The sequence below is a fragment of the Notamacropus eugenii genome, chromosome 1 (assembly GCF_028372415.1).
Source record: "Notamacropus eugenii isolate mMacEug1 chromosome 1, mMacEug1.pri_v2, whole genome shotgun sequence".
Taxonomy (NCBI): domain Eukaryota; kingdom Metazoa; phylum Chordata; class Mammalia; order Diprotodontia; family Macropodidae; genus Notamacropus; species Notamacropus eugenii.
In genome coordinates, this window is record NC_092872.1 from 292,403,744 (window position 1) to 292,431,322 (window position 27,579).

The 27,579-nt window shown below is 38.3% G+C and overlaps 1 protein-coding gene and 1 pseudogene across 1 annotated transcript in view; both read right to left on the reverse strand.

Moving 5' to 3' along the window:
- Positions 1–25,059, reverse strand: part of LOC140517699 (prostaglandin reductase 2-like) — a 46,462-nt gene extending 21,403 nt beyond the window's left edge. Inside the window, 3 exon segments of the mRNA XM_072629165.1 lie at positions 7,823–7,941; positions 15,995–16,078; positions 24,969–25,059. Of these exon segments, the coding sequence (XP_072485266.1) occupies positions 7,823–7,941; positions 15,995–16,031 (156 nt within the window). The 5' untranslated portion in view covers positions 16,032–16,078; positions 24,969–25,059.
- LOC140517698 (cytosolic non-specific dipeptidase pseudogene) lies at positions 21,744–23,276 on the reverse strand (annotated as a pseudogene).
- Positions 25,060–27,579: the final 2,520 nt, after the last annotated feature.

Sequence of the window (27,579 nt, forward strand, 5' to 3'; positions counted from 1 at the left end):
CACTAGTCCTTGGAAATGTTTTGCATAATTTCACATGTATAATTGATATTGTAGTGCTTTCTTTCTCAGTGCATGGGGGAGGCAGTAGGAGAATCTGAAACTCAAAATTTATTTTTTTAGAGGTGGAGTTATTCTTTTTTAATTGATTAATTAATTTAATGTTTAGCATTTATTTCCACAAGATTCTGAGTTCCAAATTTTCTTCCAATCTCTCCTCTCCCCCCACCCCAAGATGCCATGCATTCTGATTACCCCCATTCTGCCCTCCTTTCTTTCATGCCCCCTCCAATTCCCCTCCCCATCACTTTCTTGTAAAGCAAGATAGATTTCCATATCCCATTGCCTGTATATCTTCTTTTCCAGTTGCATGTAAAAACAATCTTTAACATTTGCCTTTAAAACCTGGAGTTAACAAATTGCTTCCCTTCTCCCCCACCCGTTCATTGAGAAGGCAAGCAATTCAAGATGGGTTATACATGTGTAGCTATGTAAAACACGTCCATAATAGTCATGTTATGAACGACTAACTATATTTCCTTCTACCCTATCCTGCCGCCCCATTCTATTCTGTCCTTTGACCCTGTCCCTTTTCAAAAGTGTTTGCTTCTCACTTTCCCCTCCCCTAATCTGCCCTCCCTTCTATCATCCCCCTTTTAACATTCATTTTCACAATATTTTGGGTTCCAAATTTTCTCCCCTTTTGTCCCCTCCCCCCACCCAAAACACCAAGCATTCTAATTGCCCCTATCACCAATCTGTCCTCGCTTCTATCATCCCTCCCTTCCCTTGTCCCCATCTTCTCTTTTGTCCTGCAGGGCCAGATAACTTTCTATACCCCTTTACCTGTATTTCTTATTTCCCAGTAGCAAGAACAGAACTTGACAGTTGTTCCTAAAACAGTTTGAGTTCCAATTTCTCTTCATCCCTCCCTCCCCACCCATTCCCTTTGGAAAGGCAAGCAATTCAATATAGGCCATATCTATGTAGTTTTGCAAATGACTTCTATAATAGTTGTGTTGTGTAAGACTAACTATATTTCCCTCCATCCTATCCTGCCCCCCATTGCTTCTATTCTCTCTTTTGATCCTGTCCCTCCCCAAGGGTGTTGACTTCAAATTGCTCCCTCCTCCCATTGCCCTCCCTACCATCATCCCCCCCACCCTGCTTATCCCCTTCTCCCCCACTTTCCTACATTGTAAGATAGGTTTTCATACCAAAAATGAGTGTGCATTTTATTCCTTCCTTTAGTGGAATGTGATAAGAGTAAACTTCATGTTTTTCTCTCACCTCCACTCTTTTTCACTCCACTAAAAAGTCTTTTGCTTGCCTCTTTTATGAGAGATAATTTGCCCCATTCTATTTCTCCCTTTCTCCTTCCAATATATTTCTCTCTCACTGCTTAATTTCATTTTTTTTTAAGATATGATCCCATCCTATTCCATTCACTCTGTGGTGTGTGTGTGTGTGTGTGTGTGTGTGTGTGTGTGTGTATTTCCCACCAACTACCCAGATACTGAAAAGTTTCAAGAGTTACAAATATTGTCTTTCCATGTAGGAATGTAAACAGTTCAACTTTAGTAAGTCCCTTGTGACTTCTCTTTGCTCTTTACCTTTTCATGCTTCTCTTCTCTCTTGTGTTTGAAAGTCAAATTTTCTTTTCAGCTCTGGTCTTTTCATCAAGAATGCTTGAAAGTCCTCGATTTCATTGAAAGACCATTTTTTCCTCTGAAGTATTATACTCAGTTTTGCTGGGTAGGTGATTCTTGGTTTTAGTCCTAGTTCCTTTGACTTCTGGAATATCATATTCCACACCTTTCGATCCCTTAATGTAGAAGCTGCTAGATCTTGTGTTATCCTGATTGTATTTCCACAATACGTGAATTCTTTCTTTCTAGCTGCTTGCAATATTTTCTTCTTGACCAGGGAACTCTAGAATTTGGCCACAGTGTTCCTAGGAGGTTCTCTTTTTGGATCTCTTTCAGGTGGTGATCAGTGGATTCCTTGAATACTTATTTTGCCCTCTGGTTCTAGAATATCAGGGCAGTTTTCCTTGATAATTTCGTGAAAGATGATGTCTAGACTCTTTTTTTTGATCATGGCTTTCAGGTAGGCCCATAATTTTTAAATTGTCTCTCCTGGATCCATTTTCCAGGTCAGTTGTTTTTCCAATGAGATATTTCACATTATCTTCCATTTTTTCATTCTTTTGGTTTTGTTTTGTGATTTCTTGGTTTCTCATAAAGTCATTAGCCTCCACCTGTTCCATTCTAATTTTGAAATAACTATTTTCTTCAGTGAGCTTTTGAACCTCCTTTTCCATTTGGCTAATTCTGCTTTTTAAAGCATTCTTCTTCTCATTGGCTTTTTGAACCTCTTTTGCCAATTGAGTTAGCCTATTTATCAAGGTGTTATTTTCTTCAGCATTTTTCTGGGTCTCCTTTAGCATGGTGTTGACCAGCTTTTCATGCTTTTCTTGCATCTCTCTCATTATTCTTCCCAGTTTTTCCTTCACCTCTATAACTTGATTTTCAAAATCCTTTTCAAGCTCTTCCATGGCCTGAGCCCACTGAATATTTATTTTGGATGTTTGGGATACGGAAGCCTTGATTTCTATGTCTTTCCCTGATGGTAAGCATTGTTCTTCCTCATCAAAAAGGAAGGGAGGAGATATCTGTTCACCAAGAAAGTAACCTTCTATGGTCTAATTTTTTCCCCCCTTTTCTGGGCATTTTCCCAGCCAGTTACTTGACTTCTGAGTGTTCTCTCCACACCCACCTCACCTCCAGATCTGCCCAGCTAGTGCTTGGGGTCTGAGATTCAAATGCTGCTTCCCAGCCTCAGGGCTTTTGGCGGGGTGGGGCTGCTATTCAGTATGAGATTAAGTTCAGGTGCTCAGGTTGGGGCAGGGCTCAGTTCCCTCAGGGGGCTTATGTGGAGACCTTCAACAATGGATCTGAGCTCCTGCCTGCTTTGGGAGCCCCTGTTCACTGCTGCCTCTGCTGCTGCCTCCCGAGGGGGCCCGAGCTATGGGGACACCCCACCCCCCTCTCGGCGAGCCGAAAAGACCTTCTCACTAACCTTTGCCACCTGTGGGTGGAGGGACCCCTTTGGCTGCTGGAGATCCCATCCCTGAAGCCCGTTTGGATCTCTTCTTCTTGGTGCTGCGTGGCCAAGACAGGGCTGGGCTCTGCTCTGGGTCTGGGGCATGATGGACTTTTCATGTCGGTTTTTCAGGTCTCTCTTGAACAGAAATCTCCTCCACTCCATCCCCCTACTTTCTTGTAGGGTAAGATACCCAATTGAGTGTATATGTTATTCCCTCTTTAAGCCAAATCAGATGAGAGTACATTTCACTCATTCCCTGTCACCTCTTCTTCCCCTCCATTGTAAAAGCTTTTTCTTGCCCCTTTTATGTGAGATATTTCACCCCATTCTACCTCTCCCTTTTTCCTTCTCCAAGTACATTCCTTTCCCTCCCCTTAATTTTATTTTTTAGATATCATCTCTTCACATTCAACTCATTCTGTGCCCTCTGTCTATGTTATATATACATTCCCTCCAACTACCCTAATACTGGGAAAGGTTTCAAGAGTTGCAAATATCATCTTTCCATGTAGAAATATAAACAGTTCAACTTTAATAAGTCCCTTATGGTTTCTATTTCCTGTTTACCTTGCCATGATGCTCTTGGTTCTTGTATTTGAAAGTCAAATTTTCTATTCAGCTGTGGTCTTTTCATCAAGAATGTTTGAAATTCCTCTATTTTATTGAATGTCAACTTACTCCCCTTAAGTATATATTATACTCACTTTTGCTTGGTAGGTGATTCTTGGTTTTAATCCTAGCTCCTTTGACCTCCAGAATATTATCTTCCAAGCCCTTTGATCCCTTAATGTAGATCTAATGCTAGATCTTGTGTTATCCTGATTGTGTTGTCAAAATATTAAAGTTCTCATTTCTGGTTTCTTGCAATATTTTCTTCTTAACCTGGGAACTCTGAAATTTGGCTATAATATTCCTAGGAGATTTTCTTTTAGGATAGCTTTCAAGAGGCAATTGGTGGATTTTTTCCATTTCTCTTTCACCCTCCGAATGTAGACTATCAGGGCAGTTTTCCTTGATCATCTAGAAAGGTGATGTTGAGGCATTTATTTTAGTTATGTCTTTCAAGAAGTCCAATTATTTTTAAATTATTGCTCTTGAATCTATTTTCCAGGTCAGTGGTTTTTCCAATGAGATATTTTACAATGTCTTCTAGTTTTTAATTCTTTTGGTTCTGTTTAAAATTTTCTTTATTTCTCAGAAAGTTATTAGGTTCCATTTGTTGAATTCTAATTTTTAAGGAATGATTTTCTTCAGTGAACTTTGGACTTCCTTTTCAATTTGGCCCATTCTTCTTTTTAAGTCATTCTTCTACTCATTGGTTCTTTGGACCTCTTTTGCCATTTGGTCTAGTCTATTTTTTAAGATGTTATTTTCTTCAGTATTTGTTTACATTTCTTGTAAGATGAGGAGTAAAGCAAAGGTGTCCATAATCAAGACTATTATTTTGTCTATATCTAGAAATACTAGCTATAACAAGAAGAAAAAAGAAATTAATGAAACAATCACAGGCAAAGAGGAAACAAAATTGTTACTTTTTGCTGATGACACAATGGTTTATTTAGAGAAGTTACACAGCCATTTTAGGATATAGAAGAATATAAAACAAATCCACAAAAACCATCAGCATTTCTGTATATTACCAACAAAAAAGGGGGAGAGGGAAAATAATTTTATTAAAATAACAACCAAATGGACAAAATATGAGAGGCTACCTATCAAGACACACTTTACAGTAATGAAGACAGGCCTAAATAACTGGAAAGATGGCTAGGTTAAGACAGTTAGTTAGGAAAGCTCGTGGTTAGGCTCTGCTAATAAAAATAAAAGCTTCTGCTACTATAACAAAAATGACAATAATACCTAAAGTAAATAATTAAAGTAACCAAAGAATTACTTTTCAGAAATAGAAAAATATAATAAAATCTGGAGGAACCAAAGGTTAAGAATCTTAAGGGAAAAAATGAAAACATAAGGAATGAAAAGAAATTAGTAGTAGCAGATCTTAAATTAGAGAGCAGTAATCATTGAAATAATTTTAGTATTGGATTCAAAAAAACAGAAAAGATAATCAGTGGAACAGATTAGATGCACAAGACCCAGAAACAATCAAACATAGTCACATAGTAGTTGATAAATCCAAAGACACCTAACTATGAGGGTAAAGATTCTTTTACACAAAATTTGTTAGGTAAATGTCAAGCAATCTGGGAGAAATAAGATATAGATCATTATCTCACAAAATAAAATAAAATAAATTCCAAATGGACACAAGACCTAGATTTAAAAGATTATATATCACTAACTAATTAGAGGAGTAGGGAAAGATATACCTTTCACAACTATGAGAAAGGAAGAATTCTTGACCAAACAAAGGATAGTGATTATCACTGAATAGAAAATAGACAATTTTGATTAAATAAAATTGAAGGACTTTTTGTACAAAATAAACACAGCAAGAATTAGAAGGAAAACAAAAAAATCTTCACAGAAAATTTCTTTGAGAATGTCTGAGATCCATGATCTATACAAGAACTAAAGCTTTGATAAATTGATAAATGGCCAAAGGAGATGAACAGGCAGATCTCAAAAGAAGAAGTAGACTACCAACAATGGTGTGGAAGAAAAATGCTTCAAATCACTAATGATAAAAGAAATATAAATAAAAATAACTCTGAGGTTTAATTTCTTCCTGTTTCATTTAATTAGCAATGACAAAAGTGGAAAATTATAATTATTGCAAGGGTTATGGCAGGAAAGGCACATTAATGAACCACAAGTAGAGCTGTGAAGTGGTCTAATCAGTCTGGAAAGGGATGTGGAACTAAAAATTACTGAACTGTGTTTATTCATTGACCGAGTAATACTGCTATTAAGCTTATACTATAAAAAGATCAAATAAAAAGGAAAAGGACCAACATGCACAAAAATATTTATAGCAGCACTTTTTTGTCAGAGTACAGAACTGGAAACAAAATGGGAGTCATTATTCTGGGAGTGGCTGAGCAAATGATAGTATATGAATGCAATGACTTCCTTGAGGTCCCAAAGAAAATTCTGCCTCCTACAGGAAGCCGCCCCCAATACCTGTAAATTCCAGTGCCTTCCCTCTATTAATTATATCCTATTTATCCTGAATATACCTTGCTTTGCATATATTTGCTTGCAAGCTGTTTCCCCCATTAAACTGTAATCTCCTTGAGGGTAGAGACTATCTTTTGCTTCGTTTTTGTATCCCCATACATTAGCATAGGTAGTTGTTCAGCTGTTTCAACTGTGTCCTATTATTTGTGACCCTATTTGGGGTTTCCTGGTCAAAGATACTACAGTGGTTTGCCATTTCCTTCTTCAGCTCATTTTACAGAAGAGGAAACTGAGGCAAATAGCATTAAGTGACTTTCCCAGGGTCACACAACTGATAATTATCTGACTCTGCATTTGAACTCAGGTCTTTCTGAATCCATGCCTGACCACTGTGCAACCTAGCTCTCTGTGGCACCACATGCCTGGCACACAGTAGACCCTTAATAAATATTTCTTAATTATTTTGCCATAAGAAATGAGCAAGGGGATAAACTTGAAGAAACCTGAGAGGACTTGTATGAACTGAAACAGAGCCAAATGAGCAGAATGAAGAGATCAAATTAACCAGTGACTACAGCATTGTGAAAGATTATATAACTAAAATCATTGCAAAGACCACTGATAAAAACTCAGCAGAGATGTGACAATTGACAGGGGCAGAATGAGACATGTCTTTTCAGAAACAGCCAATGCATGGCTTTGTTTTGAGTAATCATACTTATTTGTTACAAGGAAATATTTTTGTTTTGGGTAAGAGAAGGAACTGTATTGATACCCATATTTAAAGAAAGCAAGGAAGGAAGGAAGGAAGGAAGGTAGGAAGGAAGAAAAGAGAGAAAGAAAGGAAGGGAGAAAGGGAAAGACAAAGAAAATTAAGAAAAAAGTATCAACAAATTATTTTTAAAAATAAACAGAAGACAAAAGAATTAAGAAAGGGACACAAAAACAGGACAGGGTCAGAAGTACCATGTTAAATTTTAATGATAAGAAAAAATAAAAATAACTAACTATGTATTAGAGGTTTCATAAGGAATCTTCATGTCCTATTCTTTTTATAGAAAATGGTCATTTTTGTTGACGTTTATTAAGTTGATAATAATAAAAACAGAATATTTTTAAAGGGAGACTACAATGTTCACTACTATGTCAGACACAAATAGGAAGATTTAGGGAACTTCACTTTCTGTAAGGAATCCCACTCTGACTCAAACTATGTACTAAAGTTCCTGCATGACAAAGTTGAATATCTTAGATGAGCATGTATCTCAAACAAAATTAATGGCCACAAGATTGTAAGAAAAGGTTATCTTTCATATCTTTCAAGGAATGCCATAATTTTGACATATGCAGGGAGACATTTTGTGAGAGGAAAGCCTGTAAGGCAGCATTTTGTCTGACTAAATCAAATGCTTTTTTTTATAGTCAACAAACAATAAGTACAGTGAAATTTTATATTCTGTATGCCTTTCAGTCAATGGTGTGATGGCTAAGGTACGGTTTATGCTTGTGAAAGCCTAATTGTTCCTTTCTAATGCCCTTTTCAATAATACCCATTCAATAATACATATGCACATTTACCTTATTCTCATAAAAGTTATCATCACTGTCATTTTAATCAGAGCACCTTGCTACTTACTATATAAGGATCCACAGAGAGATAGAGAGTTCGGACTTTTACTTGTCCCTCCTTTAATGTATCTGCTAAGGTAGCCTCTTCCATACGGAAATTCTCTGCCACTGGGTTGCCATTTTTTCCTAAAATAATGTTGGATAAACAAAAGGGCAATAAAAATGTTTTTGAATAATCATTCTTTAAACTATTATTTTCTAAAATAATTCCCTTTAGCAGTCATTCCTTTATTTACTTTAAATACCCATTTCCCATTAACAGCTCTCCTAGTTTCTACTCCACAGGACACCATGACTCCCCCAGGATAAGCTGATCAACTGATATCTCACCACCATGCAGACAGACACAGTTTTTGATAATCAACACATTCTCAACTCCCTCAGTTGCCTTTCCCTCTGATTAGAGGGCTAGAGTAAAGCAATAAGCTACTCCCAAAGCGTTCCTTTATAGAGAGCTCAGAACTTTGCAGGTCACTCCATTTTCCACCACCAATTCTGCTTGGGTTTCCAATCCATGGAACATAATGATGCCCTCATGTTGGGTACCACCTGGTGCTGTACTGCTGCTCTCACTGCCCCTCCCCATTGGACTGTAAGCAGTCCTTGAGGACAAGGACTCTTTTTTAAAAAATCTGTATCCCTATAGTATTTTTTTAAAAATTTCCTATTTTATTTTACAGTTTTCAACTTATTTATTTTTAGTTTTCAACATTCATTTCCATAGGTTTTAAATTTTCTTCTCCTCCTTTCTCCCACCCTCCCCAAGATAGCATGCAATCTGATATGGACTCTACATTATATTACCAGTATTTTAGAGGGCATTTAATAAATGCTTATTGAATTAAACTGAATAATGCCTGTTTCTGAATTGCATTTACTGACAATTTTAAATGACCTACTTAGACTAAATTATTTTCCAGTTGGTATTGATCTTCTCAAAAATACTCCTTTGAACCTACAGATTTTATGACTGGTGTTACCCACAAATCTTTTCACAAACATTTCTTAAAAGTTTTATTGAAACTTACTGTATTTACCTCAGAGTCATTTCTTGGAAATCCCCCTACCCCCAACTCTGCTGTGTGACAAAGAAAATCAGTTAAGCAAAAACATCTGATATGGAGATTGCATTTGACAACATATATAACATCAGGCCCTAGAAGTCATCTACCTCTTTACTATGCTGCTTTCTGGAATTTTTATTGGTTTTTCAGTTACTCACGGTCCAACTTCCTTTTAATTTTTTAATCATTTTTTCATTGTGGTCCTAGTGTATATTGTTCTTTTAATGCTGCATTATTTTACTTTCCATCAGTTCACATTGCCCTGAAATGAACCTTTCCGTGTTTCTCTGAATTCTCCAATATCATACTTTCTTTTGTTTCAGATTTAACTGTATTTTAATATAAATGGTTTCCTTTGTAATACTGTGTATTTTATTTTACTCATTTAGAAATAACATTCTCCTTTGACCCAGCAATACCTCTTCTAGGATTGTATCCCCAAGCGATCATAAAAATGGGAAAGGGTCCCACATGTACAAAAATATTTATAGCAGCACTCTTTGTGGTGGCCAAAAACTGGAAATCAAGGGGATGCCCATCAACTAGGGAATGGCTGAATAAATTATGGTATAGGAATGTAATGGAGTACTATTGTACTATAAGAAATGATGAACAAGAAGACTTCAGAGAGGCCTGGAAAGACTTACGTGATCTCATGCTGAGTGAAAGGAGCAGAACCAGGAGAACTTTGTGCACAGCAACGACCACAGTGTGCGAGAGTTTTTTCTGGTAGACTTGGAACTTTGTAGAAATGCAAGGACTTAAAAAAAATTCCCAATGGCTTTCTAAGGCAAGATGCCTTCCACATCGACAGAAAGAACTATAGAATTCAATCACAGAATGTAGCAGATCATTTGTGTGTGTGTGTATTACGTTTTAGTATGTTATATGATTTCTCTCATTCAAGCTTATTCTTCTACACAGCATGACTATAGTGAAAATGTATTTAATAAGAATGTTTGTGTATTACATATATAAAATTGTATGCCATCTTGGAGAGAGGGGAGAGAGGGAGGAGGGAGGGAAAAATAATAATCTAAGTTATATGGTAGTGATTGAAGAACACTGAAAATAAATAAAATTAATTAATTTTTAAAAAAAGAAAAGAATTCCTAAAGATTTGCAGAAAATTACATAACTATTATTATATTTAATGAAGCAAAATATTAACTGAACTTTACCCCGAGCACCATAACAATGTTTTATCACATTTTAGAATTTTATCTAGTATCACAATAATGCTATAACTCCCAAATTGCTTGGTCAAGAGAGATTTTTAGGGTTGCAAGGTGGCAGTTTTGCTTTCTAAATAGAAATACTAAATTAGGATAGCCTAATTTAAAAAAAAACTTCTTTTGGCAGGCTTATGATTAAAATACAGAGTATGAAATTTATTCCTACAAATGGTAAGATCTTCTAGGTAATCCTATTTATGGATGACATTTGTGCTGATTACATCAATTCCTAGAACACAGCAGGGTCTCCTATATGAGATCCATAATCAGGAAAGAGTTCACAGGAAGAATCAAGTAGATGAAGAATGCCCTCTGTCTGGATTATTTATGCTGTTTAGCTGTACTTTTTTGTTACAAATGAGGGAGGAAATGACTTTTATTTTTTAAAAGAATGCTTTTTGTTAAGACTATGACATTTAGTAGAATGGACAACCTACATAGCTAAGCTATCTGTACACATATCTTGGACAGATACCATAGATGGACAATGAATTGAACCCAGAAATGAATAGAAGGAAGAGAGCAGATCAGATTCCAATTGGAGTTTTTCCCCCATTTTTTTTATCCTAGCCTTTACAAATATCAACTAAAATGAGCATTTCCATATATGCAGTAGAACAGATAGGGCTGTACATGAAACTGAATCTCCATTACGTACAAATTGTTCTTATCTTTAAGTACATATTAAACACATTACTTTCAAAGTTGTACAGCTTTTTTGTTGATCCTTTTGGCCTTTCTCTGTTCTCTTCTATGCATTTCAAAAACATGTTTTAATTATTTTTTTATGGCAATGCTACCTTTCATTACTCCTTCCACTCAGATTAAGTAAAAAAACCTTTTAAACAAATATGAATAGTCAAGCAAAACAAGTTTCCAGAATAGCTGTGTCCAAAAATGAATGTCTCATCAGCAACTTGAATCCATTCCTTCTCTGTCAGGAGGCAAGTAGAATGCTTTATTATGAGTCCTCTAGAATTATGGATGGTCACTGAACTGACCAAAGCTATTAAGTCTTTCAAAGTTGCTTGCCTTTACCATATTGTCATTGCATAAATTGCTATCATTCTGTTCATTTCACTCTGTATCAGTTCATACAAGTCTTCCTAGGTTTCTCTAAATCCATTCTGCTGGGCCACATTTGAAAAAATGGACAGTGCTTTCTGTGACCCTAAAACTTTTCTCTGAAAAAAAGACTAATCTTTAAATTATCACCATTTCATAATTACTCAGAAGAATATAGTCTAACTATATACACAGGAAGAATACTGTGGATGGAGAAAGCTAACTGCCCAGACAACTATATGCAGCTGGATGGAAAACCTGTAATGTGGTCCATCCATAAAATGACAGCACTACTTAGTGGAAAGGGCAGCCAATGTGGAGTAAAACCTGGGTTAAGCTGTGTTAAGTTGCTTCACCTTTCTGGGCCTCAAGTTTTCTTACTGGTATAATAAAGAAGTTGGACTCACTGACCTCTAAGATCCCTGTCCCTTTGAAATCTGTGAATCTTATATCTTGGAGAGATCCTAAAGATGAACATGAGCCTGGCACAGTGGAAATAAGTAGGCTGCATTTGTTTAAGAACATAAAAGATATCATCAGAGATGTGTAAGCAGAAATGAAAATTAAGTAAAAGCAAAGAAATAATAATCCATGTGCTACAATAGCACCCATGTGATGTCAGGAGACCTATAATGAGGCCCTGTTCTTTTGGCAGGAATATCCATGTCAATGAGATCACAGCTCCACTGAAGTCTTAACACATTAATCCCATAGATTCTATGATTAGAATAAATAACCACAAAATCATAGCATAGAATGACAAGCTCTTTCAAGTTAAAAAGACTCTTAAAGGTCATCTGCTTCAAAACTCCCTCATGTCACAAATGCTAAGTGATTTGCCCTCAAGTATAAAAAAGAGGTGGTGGCAGAACCATGACTGATACCCGAAATCTTCTAATTTCTAGCTAAATTGCACTTTCTACAAATGTTTTGATAGGGATCATAAGTTTTGACTTCTGTTAAATTTTTAATCCTTTCCCATAATATTCTGTTGCTGTTCAGTTCTTTTCAGTTGTGTCTGACTCTTGGTGACCCCGTCTGGGGTTTTCTTGGAAAAAATATTGGAGTGGTTTGCCGTTTCCTTCTCCAGCTCATTTTACAGATGAGGAAGCTGAGGCAACTAGGGTTAAGTAAATTGCCCAGAGTTACAGAGCTCATAAGTGTCTAAGACTAGATGTGAACTCACAAAGATGAGTCTTCTTGATTCCTGGCCTGCCATTCTATGTACTTCCACACCTAGCTATCCACTTGCTGTGAGACAGCTATAATAATAATGTAACACCTTGAAAGCCATAATTATGATAATGGAATTTGTGCTGGCAGGGCCTACCCTACTACAAGCTTACAATATAGACCTGGTCCCAGGACCAAGGATGACTACTAGAAGATTGATTACAAAGTGAGGAAACATTTTTAGTCACAGTAACTCATTAGATATTTAAAAGTGCTGAGAAAATCAAATGTATTTTAACCTTTAATGAACTGGCTTTATTTGGTAATTTCTTTTATTCTGTAACACTGCCTCCATTTTGTATAACTACATAAGTCTCTTAGTCTTTAAGTTCAGAAGTTCATAGATACAGAAATTCAGCTTTCCCTTCTGAATGAGTTTAAAAGTTCAGCTTTCCTGTAAATCATCTTAAGTAAATGTAATCTATTATCTTTGTTCCTCTAGCAGTATTTGCCATCTCTAATTGTCCTCCTCTGAAGTCTGGCCTGGTATCTACAAACCATTAGCTAGACTTGCAGGATGCAGGTGGACTTCATCAATCAGAAGGGAAGGAGGGGTTGTTGCTAGCCCTGCATTCCCTGTCTCCAGCCAAGGATACTGTCCCCCAGGCCCAGGATGCTACAGGCTCTGTAGCCAATCATATTGTGTTCTCCATCTATGATCCTGCCTTCTATTTCTGGGATGTTCCCCTTTTTGTCTATAAAAGAGGGCTGTCCCTCACATCCAGGGTCTTATCTAGCTGAGGAGACTGAGACTCCATTTACTGTCAAATTCATGCTGCATTAATAAATTGATCATGATCAGAACTTTGTGTTTCAATGTCCCTTAATGTATATCCTAACAGTATAAAAGTCCTCAGTTCTAGGTGACTTCCTTCAGCTTCCACAGTGAGAGCAGTTTTTAGAAAAATTTAATATTTAGGAAATATTTAATTCTTTGGATTCTTAGTATAATCTCTAATAATAAAAATAAGTCACCACATTATAAAGGAAAATGGACAACATAAGGAAATCACAGATAGTTTTCAGAACAGTTCTGAAGTTCATATCAGAAAGAAAATAAAACAATTGCAGAGGTGACTTTCTGTTATGCTTTGGTTTTGTTTTACTCATAAGGCCAAAGGCCAGGGAAAGATAAACTTTGCATGGGATCCTTTGTCATCTTGATTTTCAGTGCTTGAGATAAGGTTAAGCAAACCTCATATCCCTGTGAAGATAATTACAGCTTAATTAACATGAACTATGGAACTCAAATTTATTACAAAAATGCTTACCTTCAAAGAATAACAAAAACTGTTTTTGGAAATATGGTTCATGAGAATAAGAGATCAAAAATTCACAGACTACTTAAAAAGCCTTATCATTTTATTTGATGGGCACAAAACAAAAAAAATGAAAACCACAATATTCTATTAGAGACAAAACAACTGTATGCAATCAGATCATTGATTGGTTAGAGCAAAGGTCAAAGCAAACACCAAATACATGACTGTGATAGAATACTATTGTGCAGTAACAAATGATGAAGGGGATGGCTTCAGGACACCCTGGGAAGACATACACGTTCTGATGCAAAGTGAAGTAAGCAGAACTAGAAGAACACTGTGTACCATCACAGCAACATTGTAACAATAATCAACCGTGAAACACTTAGCTCCTCTGAACAATACAATGACCAGCTACAATTCCAAAGGACTAACAATGAAAAATGCTATCCACCTCCAGGGAAAGAAGGAACTGATGAAGGGAATACAGATTGAAGCACATTTTTTTTACTTTCTTTTCTTGTCTTTTTTTTGGCATCATGGCTAATGAAGAATATATTTTGCATGACTTCATATGTATAATGGGTCTCATATTTCTCACCTTCTCAATGGGTGAGGGAGAGAGTGAAAGTGAAAAGCCAATCACTATATAGGAGAGCAGCAACTGCAACCCATGTTTTCAAACAATCTGTCAACTTAAAAATAAGATTGTGCACAAGGACTTACGTTTTCTTGAGAAATTTAAAAGATGTAAAACTGTCACCACAACACAGAGGCTGAAAGTGTCAAAATCACACTGGTTGGTAAGCACTTAATCTCCTTGTCAAACAGAGAGACAGGGCAGCTCACTGGCAAAATGATGTAGGAAGATGTCAGAAGAATGTGTGCAACATCAAAAAGGAACCGAGAAAAAATGAATTTATACAGAGCTTGGTGTGAGATGCAGATGGATAAATCAGATTGTCCTCTGTGCATTTGCTGATGAAACACAAAGTACAACAACAATTACATCAAGAACTCACAGTAAGCTTGTGGGGTCGGTAATGAAATAACTGTCCTAATTTTCCAGACAAGAAAAGAGAAATTCAGAGAACTTAAGTGACATAATTAAGGTCATATAATTACTTTCAGAATCAGGATTGAAACTCAGGTCTCCTGACTAGTCCATTATTTTTTTTCTATTGCACTTTCTCTTTGTTTTTAATTACGAGAAAGGGGGGAGCTTGAAAGAAAGACTACTGAAGTACTTTTTTTTTTTTACATGCACACGAGGGAACAGAAAGAAATTCAGAAGGAAGCACAAATAAGCAGGCCAGTTTTGAAAGCTAATATGTAGAATTCTTTACGTGCTTTTTTTTAAGGAAATGGTATTAAATGGAGATTCAGAGTTTTATATTCCACTTCTTAGCACATTGCCTAGCAAATAGTAAATACTTAATAAATGTGTAGTGACTGACTGACACATACAATTTGAAACCAGACAGATCTTTTGTTTTTCTGGGTTATAATTATAGGTTTTTACCACATTAGAAATTTAAACATGTCAGTACTATCATGAAAACTGTTTTGACTTGGAACCCTTCAGGGGGCCCCAAACTGAGGACTTCTGGGGAATCTAGTTCAATCTCTTAATTTTATAGACACAGAAACTGAAGTCCTACGGGATAAGGGATTTTCCTGAGGTCACAAAAATCTAAGTGCTAGAACCAGGATTTGAACCAGGTCATCTAATGTCAAATCTAACGCTCTTGATACTATGTGATAAGGAAGGCTGTTACATAGTTAGTTAGTACTAATAGTCAGGATAGAACAGGAAAAATAGATCCATCAATAAACCTAATCTTCTCTGAAGGTCTTTAAAAATATGAATTGATAGACCACCTATAGAATACATAAGACCTATTAAGGGATGAATTAGATGACTTGTGGAACCTCTTCTAGGTCTAAGCTTCTGTGATTAAATTTAGACAAATGATATTAGAAGTAGACCAATGCTTTCTCTACAAAGTAGAAAAACACATTTAAAATATCCATAATAATTTCTTTTCAAAATAACAAATAACAAGAATCTATTCTATTTAGTAGCATTCTAATTACTGAAAATGATTCTAGGGGAAGGAATACAAGGAAGTACATTATAGATGCCTGCTCACGTATTTTGGGTTCTGTATCACTGTGGACAATTTTCTAACATAACATTATTTTCTACCACCCTTGGGGATTTTTTGCATTTTAAGTCAACAAATACCATTATGACTTCCATCTCTCAAAGAAGTAACCAGTAGCCACATCTGTATACTGATCATAAGCAAATACATACCAGGCCGGGAATTCAGTACAACTCTTTGTACATGCATCACTATGTTCAGGTAGTAGACCTAAAAAGATCAATCTTCAGAGCTCCCTAAAAATTCAAAAGCAAAGAAGAGTTTCAAATAATTGAATAACTGAAGGAGTAAAAGAAATGCATTAAGATCATGTCTATGTTACCAACTGGAATAAGGCAGCATGTGTATTATTTATCCAAACAATTGTGCTTTTGGTCTTCTCAAAGCCCTACTCAGTTGAAAAATCCCAAATGACATTTTCTTCCAAAGCTGGTCATACTATCTGATTATAAAATTAATGCCTGTGAAAATCATGCCCACGTATCGTGAATACTTTCTTTGGGAGGGGAATCATCAGGCACAGGACATCATAAAGGTGAAATTTATTTTAACAGGCAGATAACTGGTTGCATTCCTATCTGAATTAGCTGCCTGTGTAAAGTCAGCTTCAGCTAACTTGTTGAGGGAAGATCAAAAGAAATCTAAGACTAGAAAATTAAAATAAAACAAAACAAAGAAGCTCCAAGTTGGTTTATTTAAGCAAACTGTTGATGACAGGCCAAGGTGAGGAAGGAGTCCATGAAGGACCCAGGGGACAGCTCTGCAAAGGCATGGCAATGGGATCTCATGTATGAAGGACAACAAGCAGCCCAGTCTGGTTTTTAGGCCACATAGTTCATAAAGAAGGAATAATGTAAGTCTGGAGAGGTATAATGAACCTAGAAGGTAACAGATATTACAGGTCAAACAGAGGAGTTTGTTCTTGATTCTGGAGACAGTAGGGAAGCCCTGGAGTTTCTTGAGAGAGGAGTGGAATGGTCAGATTGGAACTTTTAAGAAATATCAATTTGGCAGCTTTGTGGGGGTTGGACTGAGGAGACACAGCATGCAAAAAGACCAGTGAGGAGGCTGAAGCAAAGAGAAGAGAAGGGCCTAAATTAGAGTGGCAACTGTATGAACATAGAAAGGGATGAAAGCAAGAAACACTGGGGTAGAATCAACTTGATGATAAGTAACACTGGTCTAGTTCCTATTCATCCCCACATGGAGATCAATTTTCAGAGTATGAGAACATTTTCTTTCTAGGTGCACATCCCTTCCACTCCACCACCACAGGCAAGATGAATGCCAAGTCTGTAGCAATTGCCAAATACAACAGAAATGGGGCTCACATTTGAGCCTCTCAATTAGCATGGGACTGCCGTAAATCTTCTTCCCTCTATAAATAAACTCAGACACCACTGTGAGAAATCCAGTAGCATATGAGGAGAGTTAGAAACTTTGTTGAAGGCAGCATCCAGATCTCCTTTGAGCTTCTTTTCCCTGGACATCTTGCTTATTCCATCACTCCAAAATGGAATCACTTGATCTGTATTTTGTCTTCCAGCCAGTTCTTGGCAGCTTCATAATCTATATAAAGCCCGAGGTAATTGTGGTGGTTTCCATGCTTTGTTTGATTTAGGTATACTTTGCCACGAGCATGGCGACCAGCTCAACTTGCTCAGACACTTCTGACATCCCATCACCAGAAAAGTGCCCTACCATTTCTGCAAGCAATTTGTCTTCTTACTCTCAGCAGCACTACCTCCCTCCCTCACTCCACCCCCCCCCATTCAATCCTGTGCTTTATGCAGGCTCACAGAAACATCAAAAAGCAGGTGCTTCCCTATTGGCTTATGTGCACTGCAATCACAAAATCTCCCTCCCAAACATACATATTTATGTCTGTTATGATATTATAGATATTATGTATTTACATATAACGATCTTTATTAAAGACTAGCATTTGTGAATCAATGTGTATCATCTTTAAAACTAAAAGAGCATTGTTTATTTTACACGAATACACACAAATTTTCACTTCCTCATGAAAGTTTCAAAACGTACATGTAGTCCCTCTGGGGCTACTCCCTTGTTTCTGGTTTATAGTTATAGGTTGTGCTTCCCAGGTGTGATAGGAGCAATTTCCTAAGGCTCCACTCCATGTGGGTAAGGCTAGTTTTCTTTAAAAGGTATTGAAACCTTCCTCAATATTTAATTGGCTCAGGCCATTGATGTGGCTCCCTGGTGTCCCCAGTATAAACTGCTTCCTGCACTGTGATGCCTGTCCATGCTGAACAACCATGGACAACATAGATGTGCTTAGCTTAATCTACACAGTGTCCTTCAAAATATCCTCTCCCTGCTAGGACTGGGTAAATCTCCTTTAGTAAACTGTCAGATTATCCATTGAGTGTTTCATGTTTTCCAATATCAGACAGGAGGTACAAGATCAGTCTGATAAACCCTGGCCTTCAACACCAGGGCACAGTTATGGAAGGTTTAAGACAACTTACCTCAATTAGGTCAAAGACATTCACTGTTAGGCATAGTGAAAAAAAAAAGGTAGCGACAAAACATTCCTCCAATAAACCTGGGGCAGTACTAGAGAAGCACACTCATGTCAAAGACAACTCACATCTTACACTACTTTTCCTAGGATTCAACTACATAATATCCAGTGTGATGGGACATTTTGATAGTGGAAGGAACACTTGACAAAGTCAAATTAGAAAATCACAGTTTATTAGTTTTGAACAAGTCATTCAGTCCGTAAGAGTTTATTTTCTAAATTGTAAAATGGACTTAATACTATTTACCACACAGGGCTATTTTAAAGATTCAGTGAGTGAATGTATATGTAAAATGTGAATCAAAAATATAAGCTAGTAAACCACAATTTTCAACATCTGGATTGTTTCTAATCTTTTACTGCTACACTCTGTCTGGGCTACTTCCCAAATATGTTACTTGTGGGCTGGATTCCGCAGAAGGCAGGTGTTATTCCCATAGGTTCTAGGGTACCTCGACACTATACTTCATGAACTCCCAACTAATGTTGCCAGCTGTGCGCCAACAGACACAATTAGCACTTAGCAAAGGCATTTACTAAGTAGGAAAATTAAAACTCTACTACTAAAATATCGCTTGTCAGTGGAAAAGGTGGGCACAAACTTATGAATACAATGTAAAAGGCACACATGGAGGAAATACTAGTGGTTAAGTCAATTAACTCACCACTGCAAGTCCCTGATACCCTTTCTCTTTGTACAGTTCCCTCATAGCTACATAATGCATATATAGAGGGTGATCATCCCCTCTCCCCTCCCCCAACTCCCCTAACATTTCCTCCAGAGTCAGTTTTAGGCTAGAACTCCAGAAATGCCAAACTCTTATTTAAAGCCCTCAAGGGCATGACCCATTTTCAGCCCAGCCAATCACATTCCCTTTCTGTTTCACCCAGAGAAAAGTGTTCACATGTCGTAAAGGGAATACTGAGTGGTGTGAGCAAGTTAATATTTCATTATCTCTTTTATCAATTCCTTGCTCTCTATGACATCAACCGCTATTATTACAAATAGCAGTATTCTGAACATTTTTGAACTAATTACATTTTTTCTTTCTGGCTATTTCCTTGAGATGTGTTCCTAAAGGTAAATTGTTGCGTCAACTGCAGAAAATAGTTTTACAATTCTTGTTACATACTGCCAGATTACATTCCTAACAACCACATTCTCACTAATACTGAGTTTTTTAAATTGCTTTTGCTGATTTCATAGGTATATAATAATACTTCAGGATGGATTTGATTTGCATCTCTTTAATCCTGAGAGAAGTTATGTATTTTTCTGAGTGACTTATTGCTTATTTTTTAACAATGTACACTACCTATCAAAAAGGGCTTACTGTTGTTCAGTCATTTCCATGGTGTCCAACTCTTCCTGACTTCCATTTTTTTTTGACAGAGATTTGCCATTTCTTTCTGTCTCCAGCTAGTTTTACAGATGAGGAAACTAAGGCAAACAACATTAAGTGACTTGCCCAGGGTCACACAGCTAGTAAGTGTCTGAGGCCAGATTTGAACTCAAGAAGATGAGTCTTCCTGATTCCAGGTGTGGGACTCTATCCACTGCGCCACCTAGCGGCTACCAAACAGGGGTAAGATAAGCTTTAAAAAAATTATGCAAATATCAAGATTTAAAAGTTATAGTTGAAAACTGAGATAAGCTGAATCATTCAAGGGCAACAGTAGCATTGACAAGGATACAACCATATTGTCCCTTCCACTTGAAATTTCAAATTTGCTTTGTGCTCTAGTTTTCCTTCCTTTCTTTTTCCAAGAAGCAAGTTAATTATCTCCTAAAAGAAAACACAATACTCAACCTTTTTGTAATATCACCATCTTGGTAAAAAAAAAAAAAAAAAAGAATGCTGGTACATTTGGTATAGTTCCAGTAGGTGCATACTGGAAGTATTTTTATTCTTTAGATCAGGTGTACTGAATACTTGGTACTAAAAGGTTTCTATTAGAGATAGGATGGCACAGTGGATACAGGATTGGGTCTGGAATCAGGAAGACCTGAGTTCAAATGTGATCTCAGACACTAGTTGTGTGACCCTGGGCAAGTCACTTGCCTACCTCAGTTTCCTCAACTGTAAAATGCAGATAATAGTAGCACCTTAGTTCTCAAGAGTGTTGTGAGGATCAACTGAGATAATATTTGAAAACCTTTTAGCATACTGCCTGGCACATAGATGGCACTTAATAGATGTTTATTCCACTCTATTCCATCTCTGTCATTTGAATAAAATCACGCACTAGCAGAGGAATAAAATAATGTACATATAACACAGGTGTCAAGATATTAAGAGACACCTTGTTTTCCAGAGGTAAGGCCCAGCAAGCAAGCTGTGTCCCAAGCTTGGCATAACAACAATCCTTTGTGCTCACCCTCTGGATGATCTCAGAATTGTTTCTGGTCATGAAGCTCTGCTATGAATCAAACTTGTCACAATGTTGCTGTTATCCCTCATTGTCAGGGCTCCAGCTCACTTTGAAAGTATAAATTTTTTTTTTTTAAGCGCCCATGTAATATTTTTATTTAGCAGCACATACATGAAAAAACAACGGAATTATCCTGGCTAAGTTCAGTGTAGGTCTGTTTTCTAAAGACAGTAAAGTCCAATTGTCAAAATCTTGAAGAGAACTGACGACACAACGACTATGCAGCGAGAGAACGAGATATTGACAAAGCAAAGTGATCACTTTAATTTCTATCATACTCTTCAATATTTCCCTTATAAAACAACACATTAGGTCAATCAGCTTAAAATAAGGAAGACAGAGACAAGGAATAAATATATAATAACCACTGCCCAATACATCAAATCCTATTACTGAAGACAGCCCATCAATTAAATAACATTTCTTTTTGAGGACTTAATTTTTTTAGATCAGGGATTCTTCACTTGGGGTTCAAGAACAGATTTCAGAGGGTCTGTGACCTTGAATGGGAAAAAAAAAATCTTATTTTTCATTAACCTCTAGCTGAAATTTAGCATTTTCTTCAATTATGACTGCAGGAAATAAAACATTACTCTGCTTCACCAGACTGCTCAAAAGGTCCATGACACGGAAAAGGTTAAGAGTTCCTGTTTCAGATGGAATATTCATTTTGGGAAGAAAAAAAAAAGTAGTTTTGTAGCAAGTTCAGAAAAAGTTCAGCTGAGATAAGAATATGTAAACTAAGAGACCCTTGTCGGAGTTTGGGAATTAAATATAAATATTGGTCAGCCTTATGCCTTCCAGTGGTTCAATTTTTATATAACAGTGTACAGAACTCTGGTATAACAGCACATGTTCAAAGCTTTTATAGGTGCCTGCTTTTTTATGAAAGGAAAAGAGAAAAATAAGAGGTCTGCTAATAATTAGAAAAATGGCCCAATAACCAGATTAACCAACTTTCCATTTAGATATCACTCTCCAAAGTGGGGAATAAAGTATACGGCTCAGTCCAGTTGAGACACTTCATAAAGGTATGCACCCAGCATTTTGGTCCCTTCTATGTAGTTATGCCTGTTGAGTTTTTCATTTTGTGAATGAGCACCATCATCTGCTGATCCGACAGGCAGCAGCATTACATTTTTACCTGTGGCCTCTTGGAAGGTCAAGGTCACAGGAATACTGCCCCCTTCTCTGGTCAAGTCTGGTTCAACACCAAAAACTCTTTTTAGGGCTTTTCTCCCAGCCAGGTAATGAGGATGATTGAAGTCGGACACCCAGGGTTTTCCACCATGGCCCATGTAAGCTTTGAATTTGTTGGGGCTCTTCAGTTCAGCAAACTTTGTATTCAAGTAACTTATAACCTGTTTTTCAACAACCTCAGGTACCATATCTGGCACCAATCTTATTGAGAATTTGCCAATCACTTTCCTAGGAATCACAGTTTTAGCTCCTGTTCCAGAGAAGGCTCATTCAATTCCATGGAGAGACAGGGATGGATATCTCCATCTGTGCATTAAGATTTTTTCCTTTGAATCATGTAGAAGTGTCTCTGCTCCTACATCTTTTGCATATTCTTCCAAGTCAAAGTCAATCTTTTCATATTGTAAGAGCTCCTCATCAGTAACAGGAGCCACTGCTTCATTAATACCAGGGATGAGAATGTGTCCCGTTCTGTCCACCAAGCAGCCCATCAGAGTAATGAGATCTGACATGGCTTCATGCACTGAACCACCATACACACCAGAACGAAGGTCTTTGTCGGAGCATTCCACCTCTATAAAAAAATAGCAAATTCCTCTGAGGCCATACGTAATACAGGGCTTCTTTTTCCCCAGCCAGTAGTTGTCAGAGATACAAACATAATCCACATCTTTGAAGAAAGTATCTTTCTTGGAGAAAATCAAGTCATCCAGTCCTTCAGAACCAGATTCCTCCATGCCTTCTAGACAAAATTTGACATTGACAGGGATATCCTGATTTATTTGCTGAAAAGCTTCCAGGGCATTTAGCCAGCCAAGTACTGGTCCCTTGTCATCAGTTGCACCTCTTCCATAGAGTTTTCCATCTCTTTCTACCAATGTGAAGGGCTCACTGTCCCAGCCATCCTCCAGAGCTGCTGGTTGTACATCCAGATGTCCATAGACACACACAGTTTTCTTTAGGGGATCTGAGCCCAGTGTGCCAAGTAAAATAGGAGGAAGAGGTATTTCTGAGCCGTCATGGAGCTTTTGTTTTCCAATGTCTATCAGCTCAGTGGTGCCACCGAGTTGTCTTATGTTTGCAGCGGCAACTTCCATCATTCGATTGATTTCTTCTCTTTTCTCTGGCCGTGCAGAAATGCTCTGGATTGCCACCCATTCTGCAAGCTTCTTTATGTACTGATCCTGGTGTTTATCAATATGACTAAACAATTCAGTGAGGGCAGGCATTTTCTGATCCAATGAATGACTCTGGAAACTCCGTGCGCCCGCGGCTTCGGTACCACGTGTCCTTTTCTGAAAGTATAAATATTAAGGGATTAAGTAGTAAGATCTCCCCATACTGCCTCAAGGTGTGCCCCACTAGGGACAGGCTCCTTGCTTGTGCCCCTGCTTGAAATCAGTTTTCCTCACTTTGAAATTCCTGACTTTTCTGTCTTTAGACTTTAGTCTTTGTCTGGCTTGGGTCCCACAGGTTAGAAACCAGTTCCAGTCTGGTTGGCACAGGAGATAACAATTTTAAACGAGAAATAAAAATCAATCACTTTTTGTTGCTTCATAAACAACTTGATTCTGATCCACCAATGTCCAGCATGCCCAGTTACAGCCACTTCATGTGGGGAGAGGAAGTAGAGACTGAAGATGGTGATCATTTATACTTGAAAGAAAAAGCCTGTTTCCTGGCTGGCATGAAATCATTTCCTGCCTGACAATGAAATATCTTAACATTATGAAGTTCCATCACAGTTGATTCCTAATGGTGATAAATTCAGTCACTTTACCATGTTTGCCTCAGTTTCCTTATCTGTAAAATGAACTGAAGAAGGAAATGGCAAGCCACCCCAGTATTTTTGCCAAGAAAACCGCAAATGGGGTCGTGGAAGTTGGACACAACTGAACAACAAAAAGCTGTGTAAAACCCTAGATGGGTATCTCTTTTTTGCACTTCTGGCAAAAGATCAGCAGATGCTAATTAAACTTATTCTCTTCTAGTCTGGCTTCCTGTTTTGACCACCAATCAAAGGCTCCAAGGTGGGCAGAATTACTCTCTGGGAGGGTTTCAGGAGCTCTGGGTTGAGGAATTCCCCCTCACTGTCTTTCCAGTCTTCTTACACCCTACCTCAGTGACACCAGCCGCCTAGTAGTTTCTCTGACAGGACACTACCATCTCCTGACTGCATTTTGGGGCTGTTCCCCCAAGCCTGGCACATCTTTGACTTCATCTCTGCCTCCTGGTTTCCCTGGCTTCCTCCTGGTTTCCCTGGCTTCCTTCAAGTCTCAGCTAAAGTGCCATCTTTGGCAAGTCCTCCTAAATAGTACTGCCTCTCCTCTACACAGCCCCAAAATTATCCTGAATGTATCCTGTTAGCTGTTTTGCATGCCGTCTCCCCCAAGACAAGACTGTGAGTTCCTTGAGAGCCAGGACACATCCCCAGCGCTTCACACAGTACCTGGCACATGGTAAGCTTGATAAATGCTTGTTGACTTGATTTGGTGCAGGGCAAAGAACGAAGAATCTGGGATTCCCAAGGCCTGAATTGAAATCCCTGTGTGATCTTGGGCAAATCATTCAACCTCTCTGACGCTGGCAAGTGAACCTCCGAGCCTCAGTTTCCTCCTTGGTAAAATGGGTTAGGTTGGCTGGCCGTCTTTAAAAGGTCCCTTCAACTCTAGTTCTAATCGGTTCCTAGGAGTATCCCACAGCAGACTCCGAAGGCAGACAAGTGCCCTCGGACCAGACGGGCTCAGGGAGGCGGAGCAGACTTTAGGTTACACGGGATGGGGAGGTAGAGGGAGGGGGGGCAATATCCGAGCCCCACCCCCTCCTCGCAGCGTTTTCCGAGTCGGGCATCCCCTCTAATACGCTTATTCAGTTACCATGCTCCCCCAACTTACCGCCAAGGCCTGGGCGACCCTTAATCAGACCCTGAGACGGTCACTCACCTGGAAGAAGGTCCTCTTGCGAGGACAGAGGGACGCTAGGGACAGGACCTCGGGGTCTGGTGCAGAGGCTGAAACCGCCTGCGCCGCGCACGCGCAAGGCCCCTCCATCGCCTCCCGGGGCATTCAGCACACCTTCCCTAGTTGGAAGAGGTCTGGTCCTGTTCTGCAAGAAGCGGCCCTAGTTGTCCCACTTAAAACGCTTCCTCTTTCAAGACACCTTGGTGACGCAGGGGAAAAAAGTCCTGGACTTAGATTCAGTTCGATCTGAATTGAAATAGAACCTTTAGCGCTCATCTCGATCTCTCTGTACCCCGATTTTCTTACCTGTAAAATGGGAGGGGAATAGCGTTGAGGTGTAGGGGTACTGGGACCCGAAATTCAAGGGCAGGCGAGGCAGGTCCCCCCTGTAACTAATTCCAAGCCTTCTTTCAAGGTTTTATTAAAATCCCGATTGGTTGGGGCGATTTTGAGAATCCGCCCTTTGATGATCAGGACTAACTCCTTTTATAGAAAAAATACTTGTGGGAAGATCTGGATTGGAGTGGCCATTAGGCTAGAGTGTCAGGGAGGTAACTGACAAGGACCTGGAGGGGCAGGGAGCGTGGCCACATGGAAGAGGTGTGGAAGGAGTAAAGAATGGGAAGGGACCTTAGGCCATCCAAATAAATGGGCTAGGTTAGCGGTAACAGAATGTGAAGTTTGGGCATCGGCCCAAAGGAAAGTCTTGTTGGTTTAACTGGGAAGGGCCGGTTGCCCCAGGCAACTCGCATACTTGCCGATGTGTGAGGAAGGTTCAAGGAACACTATAGGGTCGGGAGTTTCCCAGAGTCCTAGCATCTTATCTGGAAAGTATTTTGCAAACCTTGAAGTGTTTTTTTTTTAATTATTATTTTTGGTTGTTAGATATTAAAGAGTCTGGGACAGAGGTTCTTCTTCCTTTCATGTATCACAGACACCTTTTGCAACCTAGTGAAGTCTATGGATCCTTTCTCAGAATGATATATTAAAATGCATAAAAAACCAGGAGATTACAAATGAAACCTGTTACATTGAAATAAAAGTAATAGTTTGATTTAAATATAAAAATATTTTTAAAAACAGATTCACAGATTTTAAGTAAAGAAGCCCTCCTGGGGGAAAATGTGTAAACTCCTTTTCTCCCCACAGGCTCTTTTTTATGTGATTTAGCCCTGGAAGGAATCATAGAATATAAATTATTTCAGTGTAGGGACTGTCTTACTTACTTTTATTTATATTTCCGTCTCTTTTCATAGTGCCTGGAATATAGTAAACACATTTAATAAACCACCTATCTATATGTGTCTGCCTCAGGCTTATTATCTGAAAAATGGGAATAATAGCTCCTACCTCCCAGGAATGGGGAGATACTATGAGATAATAAAGTACTTTGCAAACGTTGAAGCACTACATTTTCATGATCATGATCATCTCCCTATCTAATCCATTCTCTGCATTTCACATATTGGGAAACTGAGGCCCAAAGAAGGCTTCACTAAGATCAAAGGGGCAGTGGCAAATAACACTATGTGATCTGGGTTTGATAAGTGGCTGTGCCATTTGCTATATGCGTCATCTTGCTTAACCTTTCAAATATGAATCTATGATATTATGAACCATGGCTCTCAGACCCCAAATTCAGGGCTTTTCCCACTCTTTCATGCTGCCTTTGGCATCACATTGTTTTTGAATTGAGTCAAGATTTTAAAGATGACAAACTGTGCCCCATTCATCTTTGTAGACCTCAGCCTAACATTGTAATAAAAAAAAAAATCCTAAGATACCTTCATACCTGTCAGTAAAACCCACTTAATGCTTCCTTATCCAAAACCTGCCATTCTATCCCCAAAACTCTAGGCAAAGTTCTAGCTCATCACTTATTGTAACAAAGAAAAAGAGTAAATCAAAGTGTACCAACCAAAAGGCAATTCTGACAGCATATTGCCAACAGGAAAGGAGGGGAGGAGGCTGTGTTTCATTGTCCCTTCTCAGGGGCCAAAATTGTGCATTGCAATTAATCTTGGCTCTGCTGCTTCTTATTCTGCTAATTTACACTTGGAGCAGCCAGTCAATTCAGTCAAGTCCCTGGGCTGATTGGTGAAATTTTAGGATGTAAGGGACAGGTAACAGACAGTGAGATTTAAAGGCTATATTTGAGATTTGAAGTGGTAGTGTTTCCAAGTGTAGTCCTTTTCAGATCCTCACTGCTTTAGTCAGTTTAACAACATATTTGCTTGGGAAAGAGTCAGGAAACTCTGAAATGGATTGGCAAAGAAAATGGATATGTCAGTATCCTTTCCTCTACCCACTTAGTAAATAGCAATAACTCAGAGAAGAGGAGTTGAATCTGCTAGCAATCAGGCCTCAGAATCAGTGTAAATGAAAGTCTGCAATGGAATAGCTTACTTTACTCCACCTTTTTCTTTGTATTTCTTGGAGAGTTCAGCAAGGGGGTTGGAGGTGGTGAGGAGGTCTCTCCTTCCTCCTTTAACTTCTCCTCCCTGTCAGGATCCTCATGCCAAGACCACCCCTCTGTTTTGACTCCTCTCTTTTCACTATTAGGAGACAACTTGTTTTACAGAGCAAAGACCCA